The 13,104-nt window shown below is 45.5% G+C and overlaps 2 protein-coding genes across 3 annotated transcripts; one reads left to right on the forward strand and one right to left on the reverse strand.

Moving 5' to 3' along the window:
* Positions 1 to 1,950: 1,950 nt before the first annotated feature.
* On the reverse strand, positions 1,951 to 3,659 carry LOC147251689 (uncharacterized). Its single transcript, XM_086221148.1, has 3 exons — positions 3,534 to 3,659; positions 2,544 to 2,827; positions 1,951 to 2,438 (listed from the first exon to the last, which is right to left on the reverse strand). The coding sequence occupies exons 2-3, from the start codon at positions 2,820 to 2,822 to the stop codon at positions 2,106 to 2,108; spliced, it is 612 nt and encodes a 203-aa protein (XP_086077274.1). The 5' UTR covers positions 2,823 to 2,827; positions 3,534 to 3,659; the 3' UTR covers positions 1,951 to 2,105.
* Positions 3,660 to 10,728: 7,069 nt separating this feature from the next.
* LOC147251690 (uncharacterized) lies at positions 10,729 to 12,101 on the forward strand. Of its 2 annotated transcripts, none has more exons than XM_086221149.1 (3): positions 10,729 to 10,845; positions 11,263 to 11,546; positions 11,652 to 12,101. In XM_086221149.1, the coding sequence occupies exons 1-3, from the start codon at positions 10,749 to 10,751 to the stop codon at positions 11,982 to 11,984; spliced, it is 714 nt and encodes a 237-aa protein (XP_086077275.1). In that variant the 5' UTR covers positions 10,729 to 10,748; the 3' UTR covers positions 11,985 to 12,101. The 2 variants fall into 2 exon arrangements, with proteins under 2 accessions (XP_086077275.1, XP_086077276.1); XM_086221150.1 differs by having other exon boundaries at positions 11,670 to 12,101.
* The last annotated feature ends 1,003 nt before the right edge of the window (positions 12,102 to 13,104 follow it).

The following is a 13,104-nucleotide window of genomic DNA, read 5'->3' on the forward strand; positions in this document are numbered from 1 at the left end:
ACATCCCACCCACGACCAGCCATTGGGCTAAGCTAACTAGCCTGGACCTGAACTAGCTGGTGCTCACACTTCCCACCCACTACCAGCCATGGGGCTAAGCTAATTAGCGTGTCATTAAAGTTAACCTGTTCTTTTAAAATCTGGGTTTAGTTTTAGACCAAAACTAGACTTTTGGACTTTTTACTAAAATAAATTTTACTTAATTCTTTTTCAGTTGTTCAAACTTAGGCAGCATTCTTTGAAGACAACTTTTATAAAGATAGTGTTCAGACCGATATCTGACTGACTCTTGGACACAAAATGTGGAATTTCGCATTAAAAAGCAACAACTTCATAATTCAAAAGGATGACTTGCTTCCTTCATTATTTATGGTCATTATAAATGTTGTAGTGTCATGAGTTTGTTCATATGGTCAAAGGTTGAAATCATGAGGTGAACGAATGTAAAACGAATCCCAGTGAGCTCAAGTCTCCCAGCGTTTTCTCTGCTCTCACGTCAATCTGACGACAGCTCGTCTCAGACGTCTTTCCGCCGTGTGACTTTCACATACATGAGGCACACCAAGAGCTGGCTCATATAGCCCAACTTTGTAGCTGGACCTGAAAGGATTGAAGGAGTCTCTGTTACACATGAAGCGTCTCCTTCCACTCTGAGACACTTGCACACCGCAGGCTAAGACACACCTCTGTCACACTGCTGTGTACTTTTACTGCTGCCAGAGCAATACTTTGAAATACATTTCAGCATTGTGCTGGTATCTGCTGCCCTCCAGTGTTGCAGGAGTGAACCTGCTCGGTCAGACTCCTGCCTCAGTTCTCAGGGTTTTACAAAGAGCAAGAAAAGATCATGAACAAAATGCTCCTTTTCATAAGAAAAAAGAGAAAAGATACGGTGACAGGAAGACACTCAGACACAACCCAGTGTGTTTGAATGTCCAGTTACAGCCATCGTCCATCGTTGTCTTCCGCTTATTCCTTACTAGTAAGGGTTGCGGGGGGCTGGAGCCTATCCCAGCATCTACGGGCGAGAGGCAGGGTTCACCCTGGACAGGTCGCCAGTCCATTGCAGGGCCAACATAGAGAGACGAACAACCATTCACACTCACATTCATACCTACGGTCAATTTAGAGAATCAATCAGCCTCGTCCCCTCTTGATGTCTTTGGACTGTGGAGGAAGTTGGAGTACCAGAGAGAACCCAGCAGGAACAGGGAGACTCACACAGAAAGATCTCGCGCCCGAGCCGGGACTCGAACCTGGAACCTTCTTGCTGTGAGGCCACAGTGCTGACCACTGCACCACCGTGCAGCCCGTCCAGTTACCGCAAATGTAGGATATCATACTGACGGAAATGTCAGGAAGACAGGATGATACGGACTCAAAAGATTCGGAAGGGTTAGAATCCTGAGGTTATCCTGCTTGATGCTTGCACTCATTAATTTGGAGCCTTCTGAGTTTTTCTCTTATTTGGGAGTTCTGCAGTCTCTTGGTTTAGGACAGAAAGAGACTGAAATTCCTTTTGAAATCTGCAGATACCCTGGAATACAGCCAAAATTCCAGGGTATTTTTAGGTCCTCCAGAGACGTTCTTGAGGGTGAATTGTGGCTGCTGTCATCAGGGCATCATTATGTTCTGCCTGCTTGCACAGCTCAGTGCCACTCAGTCTTTTATCCCCTCTGCTGTCAAAGTTTTCTGGTGAGCGCGGCGTATGTCATGGTCCAGATAAACGGATAAATGTTGTCATTCATCCGTTTATCTGGACCTGCTCATGAAATAGCTTTTCTTGTGGTTTGGCGCTGAACAATTGAAATGAACTTGACTTGCCTCTCCCAGTTCAAATTGAGACATAAATACTTGTGAATGCAACATTGACTTGATCAGGCTGTAGTTTCATCTCATGGAGCTCCTGATGTATGTTATTAAAAAATGAAAATGAAAGAGGTGTTATAGAGAAGTGGCCCCTTTATTCATTGATCATCTTCTGAAACAGAGAAAACAAGTTGATCCAGAGAGATGTTTATGACAGTGCAGCATGTTGTTGAAACTTCACCAAACAGTGGAAAGTGGTCGAGCTGCAGACACAGTTAGCAGCCTTCATTTCTTCATTACTCTTGGAGAGAGGACTCAAAGAAATCATGCTCATTCTTCATTTGCATGCGGAAGATGTTGTTGGCCTTTTTAATCTGCTCTGGTTTGGTCAGGTACTTGTTGAGCAGGGCCTTGTAGTGGTCTTCTGGGTGCCCGTACATGTTGTCCTTCTTCCAGGTGAAGTAAGCGTTGCAGCAGGTCTCCTTAAGGTGGTTGGCCACCCACAGCCAGAGCCTCGCGCAGGGAAGAAGAGCCACAGCAAAGTAAATGGGCTCCTCCTTCTCCATAGCTTCTTTGTAATCAGCCAGGTACTTCTCCATGGCTGGAGTCGCCTTAATGTTGGACACACCCTAGGATGAAACAGGTGGATGTGTTAGTACTACAAATACATGTCAGTTCTGAGAATACCCACTAAACCTGGTGGCCCACATGCAGGAGAACTGATGATTTCTTACATTGAGGTTGAACTGTTTCAGTGTTGCTTCAGCGTATTTCTGGTAGCTTTCATATCTGTTCTTCATGAAGTCGCTGATGTCCTTGGGGGCCTTCACTTTCTCACTCATCTCCTTCAACATGTCAGTGACCTTCACCAGGTAATTGATGTCCTGAATCATGAAGCCAACATAGTAGTCTGCCTGGAGGTCCCCCAGCTGCATGTGCTGCAGAAACGGCACTGCCAATGTCTGGTAGGCGATATCCTCATTTTTCTGCCACAAGCTGTCGTAGACGTCCATTTGCTCTGAAGACGAAACATTGACATCATAAAGCCTTGTGATCATTTTTGTCAAAAACACACTTTTGGTTCAGAAAATGCCTTATGTGGTGCACATTTACAAATGCAACAAACTGCACATGTATCTTTATATGTTTGGGTTTTAACACTTCCTCTTATTTCAAATTTATTCGTTAAAGTATAGACCTTCAGGTAAATGCACAGCTTATTTGAATACTAAGAAAACAAGGTCCCCCGTGTAGGGGTCTTCCAGTGGACCCAAAGAAGGAACAACCTTTTTGTGCCCACAACATAGAACATGGTCACTCAATTTAAAAAGATTGTCTTCACAAGATGAACTTTGTTCCCACATTTGAGTCGGTGGCCACAGCTATAATTTGTGTTCCCTTATGTCTGACTGCTTGACTTTACCACGAGGAAAACATGAACCTCGATATAAATGGATGTCTTCCTTCACTCTTAACCGTGGCCATTAGGCAGCATTTCTTGTTTCTGCACGCAAGCAAATTAAACAAAATTAAATTTAAAAAGTCAAATTATCAAAGTAATCAGGCAGGCCTGATGTCTTTTTTAACTGGGCTGCTTGTTGCCACACTCAAATCCTCACCCCAAATACATTTTGTGTAATCAGATATTAGATGAGTAAACCGGTGAGCACATGCTCCTTCACTACCAATCATATCAGAGAGTGAACTTGAATATAGGAACTTACTTGACTTGAGGGCGTATTAGTCGCGTACAGTCAGCGTGTCAGGAAGATTCTTGCAATGAGTGCATTCCAGGTGATCATTGCAGCTTTTATACCTCCCTGAACTCCTGACAATCAGGTGGGAGGATACAAGAGTACGGTGTGATTGCAGAACCTGGGTGGGTGGAACGTGGGTGGAAGGTGTCTTTTTATTTTTTATGAGTGGTAGTGACTTTTAAATGTTAATATATCCTTCCATCCATCCCTCCCTCCATGTTCCCCCTCTTCTCCTGTTCAGGGTGGTGGGGGTGGAGCCTATCCCAGCAGCCTTCCCCCTGGACAGGTCACCAGTCCATCACAGGGCCAACACATAGAGACAGACAACCATTGGCTCTCCCAGCCACGCCTACGGTCAATTTAGAGTCTGGATTAACCTGGTCCCTCTTGATGTCTTTGGACTGTGGAGGAAGCTGGAGTACCAGAGAGAACCCAGCAGGAACAGGGAGAACATGGAGACTCACCCAGAAAGACCCCGTGCTGCAGCCGGGGCTCCACCCACAACCTTCTTGCTGGGGGCCACAGTGAGGACCACTGCTCCACCGGGCCGCCCATTTAACAGGATTCATGTTTTCACTTTCCCTGAAACCCCATTTCAAAAAGAATGTAATTTTTGTGGATATCTGGATCAAATAAAGATGTTCACTTACACCTGAAGTGGAAACAGGATGTCTTAGCAGCAGCTCATTTAATTTAACAAGGCATTTAGATTAGACAAACATTGCACCTTCCAACAATTTGAAAACTGCAGTCGACCATATGGGACAGGTTTGTATCGACTGACGTGCCCATGTTCTTCCAACACGCATCAAAATTGTCTTAGACAGTTCATGTGGGAGAGAGTCTCATGCAATAACTCTTATCTCAAGGAAACAGTCATGGAAAACCCCAGTTGGAGTCAGAAGAGAGGAATTACTTCCTTTTACGAGAAGTTGCCCCACTGCTTGTTCAGGCATGTGAATGTGTTTTCTTCCTTCAGTATCTGAAAGGCTATACCTGCAGCTTGAATCACATTCATGGCTCACAGTAACTTGAGATTCTTCCCTGTGAAAACATGCTGTCAGCTCCATCAAATATGTTCATTCTTCCTTATTTACTGAGTGTTATCAAAGGCACCCTCAGCCTTTCAATGACTCACCATCTTAGACAAGGCAAGGCAGTTTTCTTTGTGGCCTGTTTTCCCCACCAGTTTGTCTCCAGGCTTCATGGCATCATCACAACATCCTCTGCCCTCAGAGCCTCACATCGACTGAGGAGAAACTCCATAGAAAACCTTGAACAGGGAAAAATGGGAGAAACCTCAGGGTGAGGAGGGGAGGAGGATCCCTCACCAGGAGGGACAGACGTGCAGGAGATGTTGGTACAGACAAGAAAACAGTTTATAACACAGAATGGAGGAAACATGGAAATGTTAATAACAGTTGAAGAAGGAAGCTTCTGGAAGGGGAGGCAGGGAGAGCAAGCCAGCTTGATGGGGGACTGGATGGTAGACTGGTTCATGGAAGGGGAGGCAGGGAGAGCAAGCCAGCTTGATGGGGGACTGGATGGTAGACTGGTTCATGGAAGGGGAGGCAGGGAGAGCAAGCCAGCTTGATGGGGGACTGGATGGTAGACTGGTTCATGGGAGGGGAGGCAGGGAGAGCAAGCCAGCTTGATGGGGGACTGGATGGTAGACTGGTTCATGGGAGGGATGGTAGACTGGTTCATGGGAGGGGAGGAAGGGAGAGCAAGCCAGCTTGATGGGGGACTGGATGACTGGATGGGATAAGAAAGGGGGGGTGGGGGTGATGCAGGCGGCGGTTGGAGGAGAGAGATGGAGCTCTGGTGGATCTGTGGAAACACAGAGAGACACCAAGACCAAACTACAAAGTGCAACAAGTAATGGTGATGAGAGGAGGGGAGAGGAGAGGAGAGGAGGGGAGGGGAGGGGAGGGCTCCATGTAACCTGATGTGTCCCCCAGCAGTCTCAGCCTGTAGCAGCATAGCTATCAATGGTTCAGAGCTACCTGAACCAGTCCTAACTGAAGGCTCTGTCATAAAGGAAAGTCTTAAGCCTGGACTTAAATGTAGATAAAGTGTCTGCCTCTCTGACCCATGGAGAGATGCTGGTTCCACAGTAGAGGAACCGGTACCTGAAGGCTCTACCTCCCAGTCTGTTTTGGAGATACTGGGAGCGGAGTGCTCTGGTAGGACAGGAGGGACGAATGAGTTCTTTCAGAGAGGATGGAGCTTCATCATTGAGAGCCTGATGAGTCAGCAGAAGGATTTTGAAGTGGATTCTAGATCCTACAGGAAGGAGAGAAGCTAAAGTGGAGAGATGTGTTCTCTCTTCTTAACTCCTGTCAGAACCCTGGCTGCAGCGTTCTGGACCAGCTGGAGACTCTTTAGGGAGTATTTAGGACATCCTGACAGGAGAGAGTTGCAGTAGTCCAGCCGAGAAGTGATAAATGCTCTTTCTCTTGTCTTTCTCAGTCCATTTACTCAGAGCATTTAAATAAAGGTCATACATATCAACACTGGGCCAGCACGGTGGAGCAGTGGTCCTCACTGTGGCCCCCCATCAAGAAGGCTGTGGGTGGAGCAGTGGTCCTCCCTGTGGCCCCCCAGCAAGAAGGTTGTGGGTGGAGCCCCGGCTGCAGCACGGGGTCTTTCTGGGTGAGTCTCCATGTTCTCCCTGTTCCTGCTGGGTTCTCTCTGGTACTCCAGCTTCCTCCACAGTCCAAAGACATCAAGAGGGACCAGGTTAATCCAGACTCTAAATTGACCGTAGGCGTGGCTGGGAGAGACAATGGTTGTCTGTCTCTATGTGTTGGCCCTGCCATGGACTGGTGACCTGTCCAGGGGGAAGGCTGCTGGGATAGGCTCCACCCCCACCACCCTGAACAGGAGAAGAGGGAGAACATGGAGGGATGGATGGATGATGGATGGAGGGATGGATGGATGGATGGATGATGAATGGAGGGATGTAACAAGGACAAATGTCTTGTTACTACATAATACATTTTCATGTTGTACAATGGTGAACTATTTTGTTCTAACGAGAATTCTTTTTTTGAAACTGCACATAAGGCAATATGATATGGAACCTTTTTCTCTTTATTCCTGCCGGAAATTACACAATAGTGTTGCTTTTAATCTCATGTTACACCGTTATCTCTGCAGAACAGCAACAGTTTTTCCTCTGAATGTTGGAAAGGGAGGGAATATCTGTCAATAAAAAAGGCGGTGGTTTGCCAGTCATACTGGTCTAATGCGCACTGGGGTCATCAACGTCATTACAACTAAGATTTCCAAGGAAAAGAACACACCCTCCAAGTTGCTGGAGTGTGTCCAGGAATCTTGAGTGTGTGCTACCTGTTTCTTCTTCTGCTCCCTTTGAGGAAGTGAAGATGAGATCCTGACGCGATCTGCCTGGCACACACCAGATCTACTCCCAGCCAGCCTTATTGTTTACAAGGATCGGCTTATACTGTATATGTTTATGAGAACACATCAACTCAAAGCACTGTGACGAGAGTCGATCTGCCCACCTGATTGGGATGCCAGCCTGTGTGCTTGCAGAAGGCCTCCTCGCTGGCTCGCTCCAACCTCTGCCTGATTAAATTTAGTAGATTGTCTGACATATGCTGGAAGGTTTTTCCAGAGGAACAGGGAGTGATCAACAATACTTTCATTGGAAAAGTCCCTGCAACCTACTGACTCCTTTTTAACTCTTTGGACACAAAGAAGACTGGTGTCTTATGAGTGGAGGTTTGATAATGTCAGAGAAAAATCCTTGTGTGGAAGTCCAGGGCAGTGTGGAACAGGACTGGGCATCAAGAACAGGCTCTGACGCAGAACCAATTAAAACATTTAGATTCTACTGCAATAATTTAGCTTTTTTTTTTTATCCCTGAACTTTAAGCTAGCAGCATGGAGCAGCTCAGTCACGTGAGCTCAGGAAGTGGGCCTCGAAAGTATGGCTTCATTTTACACTAAAAAAAACAGGTGATCACACACCTGTCGAAAACTAATGTCCTGCACAGGAGGATGCCTGGAGCGTACCTTGTTCGACATGCTACGCCGTTCTCCCTCTCCTGTTTCTTCCCTCTGGTAGCCCTGAGGTAGCTGCTGCCTCTTCGCTATCAGGCAAGTCAAATCTAACTATTCTCAACATGGAGACAGCATACATGTTTACGCTAATTGCTAAAACAAATTTAAATGTGAATGGACGGATGGATTTTTTTCTGTGCTTTGAATCACTTTAAGCTATAATCAATCCTGTGATCACTCATGAATACGCACTAGATTAAAATGCTTGTATTTAGTATGCATGATATGCGAGTGGTATAGAAATGAACTAAGTACTAATTCCCTACCGTGTCTGACAGATGTGGAGTCGCCAACCACTTGGGTTTCAAGTCTTGACCACCAATCAAGTAGCGCTCTCAAAGCTTGTAGGACACTAACAGTCAGGTAATGTTTCATATATTTGCTAACCTTCGGTGCCCTGATGCGTTCTCAGGTGCCTGATAAAGTTTGGCATCATCAATCCAGCATCCTGTAATTTTGACATCAAAAATGTTGTGTAAAACAGTTCTTTTGATTTTGATGTTTTTAGAGATAAAGTTATGATAAAAGGTACAAGTGCACAGCTGCTTGCCATGGTTCGGCTGCTGCATCCTCTGAGGCCATGCCCACCAGACAGGTTTGTATGAATGCAGGACAGAATGGAAGGACCCTCAGCAGGTAGTTCCTTCATGTCAATGCAAATATCAAAGTCATGAGTGTAAGAGCCAGAGTCCGAGTCAGGTCAGTTTTATTTATCGTGTGAGATACCTCATGTAACTTTACAAATGGAGCAGGCCTCGAACTGCACTTTAGTTTAAAGAGACCCAACATTAGAGAGGGGTGGAGACAAGGATCCAAGTCCAGTCTGGTGGAAGTGTCAATCGTGTGTGCGACTGAAATGCATTTCAGTTCCATGTTTCAGACTTGAGTCTGAGCATCAGCATCCAAGCAAATCTTTGCAAGGGGAGAAGTTCTAAAAAATCCTTGTGTGGAAGTCCAGGGCAGTGTGGAACAGGACTGGGCATCAAGAACAGGCTCTGACGCAGAACCAATTAAAACATTTAGATTCTACTGCAATAATTTAGCTTTTTTTTTTTATCCCTGAACTTTAAGCTAGCAGCATGGAGCAGCTCAGTCACGTGAGCTCAGGAAGTGGGCCTCGAAAGTATGGCTTCATTTTACACTAAAAAAAACAGGTGATCACACACCTGTCGAAAACTAATGTCCTGCACAGGAGGATGCCTGGAGCGTACCTTGTTCGACATGCTACGCCGTTCTCCCTCTCCTGTTTCTTCCCTCTGGTAGCCCTGAGGTAGCTGCTGCCTCTTCGCTATCAGGTAAGTGAAATCTAACTATTCTCAACATGGAGACAGCATACATGTTTACGCTAATTGCTAAAACAAATTTAAATGTGACAACATGATCAAAATGCAGGGTTCTGTAGGTGAATGTCTCCAGAATGTTAAAGCAAATAGCCAAGCTAAGCCACTGACTCAACTAAATACTCTGTTCACAACAGCAAAGCAGAGGAAGTAGAGAAATGTCAGAGAACATCACTGCTGGTGAGAGGACGTAGAGGCTTCGAATTTAGCTATGCAAACATTACAGCTAAGCTAGCAAACTAGCTACAATTCATTGATCAGTGACGTTAAGTTGCACATGTGGTTTTGTTTCATATGTAAGAGGACATCAACATTTTGAACAGAGAAAATACGTTCTTTCTCACATAGACTTTCCAGGCTGACTGATAAAGATTTCAGGAATGTAGACAACTTCATTGACCTGAGGAGAGTTCTTTAAAGTCACACACTTTGTATCTCTACTCAAAAGAACCCCACATCCAGTCAGATCCTGCCAATTCTCCAAAAGCTTGAGTTGCATTTTACTGTTGATGATAATTATCATAATCATAATAATGTTAAGAGGTCCAGGCGGTGGGCGATTTTCACGTGAGCAGGAGGAGTTTATGTGAGATATGGGAGTCAACTCAGATGGGCCAGGATGGGGGTGATGTGCTGCCAGGGCTTGGTGCAGATGAGAACCCTGACAGCAGAGTTGTGCATGCACTGGAACCTGTCCAGAACAGTGACAGGTACCTGGGACAGGACTCCATTACAGTCGTCCAGCAAGGAGGAGTGAAGGCATGGGTGAGGGACTCAGTGATGGAGTCTGACAGAAATGGCTGGAGTCTGGAGATGTTCCTGAGGTTAAGACGGTAGATTTGATGATGATGCCCAGGTTGCAGACTTGGGGGGGGGGGGTGGGGAGATGGAGCAGCCAACCACCAGAAGGATCACCAACCTTCTCGAGCAGTGCCGCGGTCGCCACAACCATGAGCTCTGTTTTCTTGCTGTTGCGTTTGAGTAGATTAGTTGTCATCCAGATGTTTATTTCTTGAAGGCAGTTCACTGGGGGGAGGGGTGTGGATGGTGAGATGCTGAGGTACAAATGAGTATCATTGGCGTAACAGTGGAAGTTGATGAAAATGTAGTATTTGTATCCAAGCTCAACAAGCAAGTTTGGGCAAACCTGTCCAAACAGTCCCAAGTGAATGAATAAACTGAGCCTAAGAAATGAATGGGAAATACACAGTGATTTTAATCCAGTGACTTGATTTTATAATTAAAGAGCATTTTTGTCAGGGTGTAGAACAGTTAAGGACCAGAAGTGGAAAGCAAAAACTAGTTTGGGGATCAGAATTGCTCAAATCGAAACGATGCCTCACCCTAGTAAGGAAGCCGTGGGGACAAGAGGCTGTTCGAGGGTCCTAACCTAGGACTGTCACCTTTGATTCCAACTTTGGAAAGGCAACTGGACAATGGATGGATGATGTAACAAGAACATTTTTCTTTTATTGCGTGACGAGTTTGCTTGTCATAATTTGGGGAAACTTTGAAATGCAATGTAAAAAGATGTCATCACTGTTCACATAATAAGATGATACACAGTTACTTCTTAACTTTTCTGTTCCTGCCTACACAGTGGTGTTGCTTTTAATCTTTTTCTGTAAGACTATCTCTGGTGAACAGACACCAGAGTGTATTCAAAATTTGGAAAGGGAGGAAATGTCACCCCCCCCCCCTCCAAAAAAAGACGCTCATCCGCCTGAATTGGGAGAGTTTAAAAGATGCCATGTTAAACCTGAAGTTTTATTTGGGAGAACTTTCCTCACGTGCGGACTGTACGCTACGACTGCAACCTCTGAGTGACACAGTGAAGATGGGGTCAAGTAAGTCACTCATTCCTTTTCCACTCCAGTTTACATTAATTGCACTTCAGTCGTAGCCTGGGAAATTTGCTCCCACGCTTTTTAAAACTTTTTAGGAATGAATTATATTTTGTGATAAATGTATTAATCGGAGAAACCATATTATCGATTGTGGATGCAAAACTTGTTCCTTTTTTGAGTCCACTGCAGGACCCCTACACGGGGGACCTTACTTTCTTAGTATTTATAAACGATGTACATTATCTTGAAAGTGTGTACTTTTTACTGAAAAAACAGAATAAGAGCTAGTGTTCCAAGATAGACAAACACAACTATAAATGCAGCAAATCACATATGTAGAAGGCATTTTCTGAACCAAAAGTGTGTTTTTGACAAAAATGATCACAAGGCTTTATGATGTCAATGTTTCGTCTTCAGAGCAAATGGACGTCTACGACAGCTTGTGGCAGAAAAATGAGGATATCGCCTACCAGACATTGGCAGTGCCGTTTCTGCAGCACATGCAGCTGGGGGACCTCCAGGCAGACTACTATGTTGGCTTCATGATTCAGGACATCAATTACCTGGTGAAGGTCACTGACATGTTGAAGGAGATGAGTGAGAATGTGAAGGCCCCCAAGGACATCAGCGACTTCATGAAGAACAGATATGAAAGCTACCAGAAATACGCTGAAGCAACACTGAAACAGTTCAACCTCAATGTAAGAAATCATCAGTTCTCCTGCATGTGGGCCACCAGGTTTAGTGGGTATTCTCAGAACTGACATGTATTTGTAGTACTAACACATCCACCTGTTTCATCCGAGGGTGTGTCCAACATTAAGGCGACTCCAGCCATGGAGAAGTACCTGGCTGATTACAAAGAAGTTATGGAGAAGGAGGAGCCCATTTACTTTGCTGTGGCTCTTCTTCCCTGCGCGAGGCTCTGGCTGTGGCTGGCCAACCAACTCAAGGAGACCTGCTGCAACGCTTACTACACCTGGAAGAAGGACAACATGTACGGGCACCCAGAAGACCACTACAAGGCCCTGCTCGACAAGTACCTGACCAAACCAGAGCAGATTGAAAAGGCCAACAACATCTTCCGCATGCAAATGAAGAATGAGCATGATTTCTTTGAGTCCTCTCTCCAAGAGTAATGAAGAAATGAAGGCTGTTAACTATCTGTCTGTACTTGTTCTGCCCTCTAATATCATGCAACACAATCAAAAGCTTTTGTGTCACTGCTAGAAAGTCTAATAAACTCTTCCTCAGTAGCTCCAGACTACAAAAACATCAAAGCCTGTTTCAACACTCCAGAGTCCCTGCAGGTCTGTCAGTCCAACCGACTGTCAGCCAGGAAATATCTGGGCTCTTGCTGTTGCCAGGATTCATGAAGCTACTAGTTGACAAAACTGGTTACACTGTATTAACATATCTCTGCATCAACTTGCTATTTTACATTCAAGAAAACAATCAATAAAGTTACTACTGTGCTTTAATATCTGGCATTCATTTTTGAACAACATACATCAGTGGCTTCATCATATGATGAAATTCCAGAATAATCTAATCAGTGTTGTGGTACTTTGTGCTTATGGAGAAGTTTAAATTTTTCTTTTTACTTTGATGAGTTGGCCCGGTGGAGCAGTGGTCCTCACTGTGGCCCCCCAGCAAGAAGGTTGTGGGTGGAGCAGTGGTCCTCACTGTGGCCCCCCATCAAGAAGGTTGTGGGTGGAGCAGTGGTCCTCACTGTGGCCCCCCATCAAGAAGGTTGTGGGTGGAGCAGTGGTCCTCACTGTGGCCCCCCAGCAAGAAGGTTGTGGGTGGAGCCCCGGCTGCAGCACGGGGTCTTTCTGGGTGAGTCTCCATGTTCTCCCTGTTCCTGCTGGGTTCTCTCTGGTACTCCAGCTTCCTCCACAGTCCAAAGACATCAAGAGGGACCAGGTTAATCCAGACTCTAAATTGACCGTAGGCGTGGCTGGGAGAGCCAATGGTTGTCTGTCTCTATGTGTTGGCCCTGCCATGGACTGGTGACCTGTCCAGGGGGAAGGCTGCTGGGATAGGCTCCACCCCCACCACCCTTGACAGGAGAAGAGGGAGAACATGGAGGGATGGATGGATGGATGGATGATGAATGGAGGGATGTAACAAGGACAAATGTCTTGTTACTACATAATACATTTTCATGTTGTACAATGGTGAACTATTTTGTTCTAACGAGAATTCTTTTTTTGAAACTGCACATAAGGCAATATGATATGGAACCTTTTTCTCTTT

The sequence above is a fragment of the Aulostomus chinensis genome, chromosome 12 (assembly GCF_037954235.1).
Source record: "Aulostomus chinensis isolate RoL2024-O1b breed Wild chromosome 12, RoL_Achi_v1.0, whole genome shotgun sequence".
Classification (NCBI taxonomy): Eukaryota; Metazoa; Chordata; class Actinopteri; order Syngnathiformes; family Aulostomidae; genus Aulostomus; species Aulostomus chinensis.

What these genes read in the sequence shown, in the direction of transcription:
- LOC147251689 (XM_086221148.1), bottom strand. Translation starts at nt 2,822, where the DNA reads ATGGACGTCTACGACAGCTTGTGGCAGAAAAATGAGGATATCGCCTAC. An exon ending in TGAAACAGTTCAACCTCAAT is followed by an intron (nt 2,439 to 2,543) that starts GTAAGAAATCAT and finishes GTTTCATCCTAG; the next exon opens with GGTGTGTCCAACATTAAGGC.
- LOC147251690 (XM_086221149.1), top strand. Translation starts at nt 10,749, where the DNA reads ATGTTAAACCTGAAGTTTTATTTGGGAGAACTTTCCTCACGTGCGGAC. An exon ending in CACAGTGAAGATGGGGTCAA is followed by an intron (nt 10,846 to 11,262) that starts GTAAGTCACTCA and finishes TTTCGTCTTCAG; the next exon opens with AGCAAATGGACGTCTACGAC. An exon ending in TGAAACAGTTCAACCTCAAT is followed by an intron (nt 11,547 to 11,651) that starts GTAAGAAATCAT and finishes GTTTCATCCGAG; the next exon opens with GGTGTGTCCAACATTAAGGC.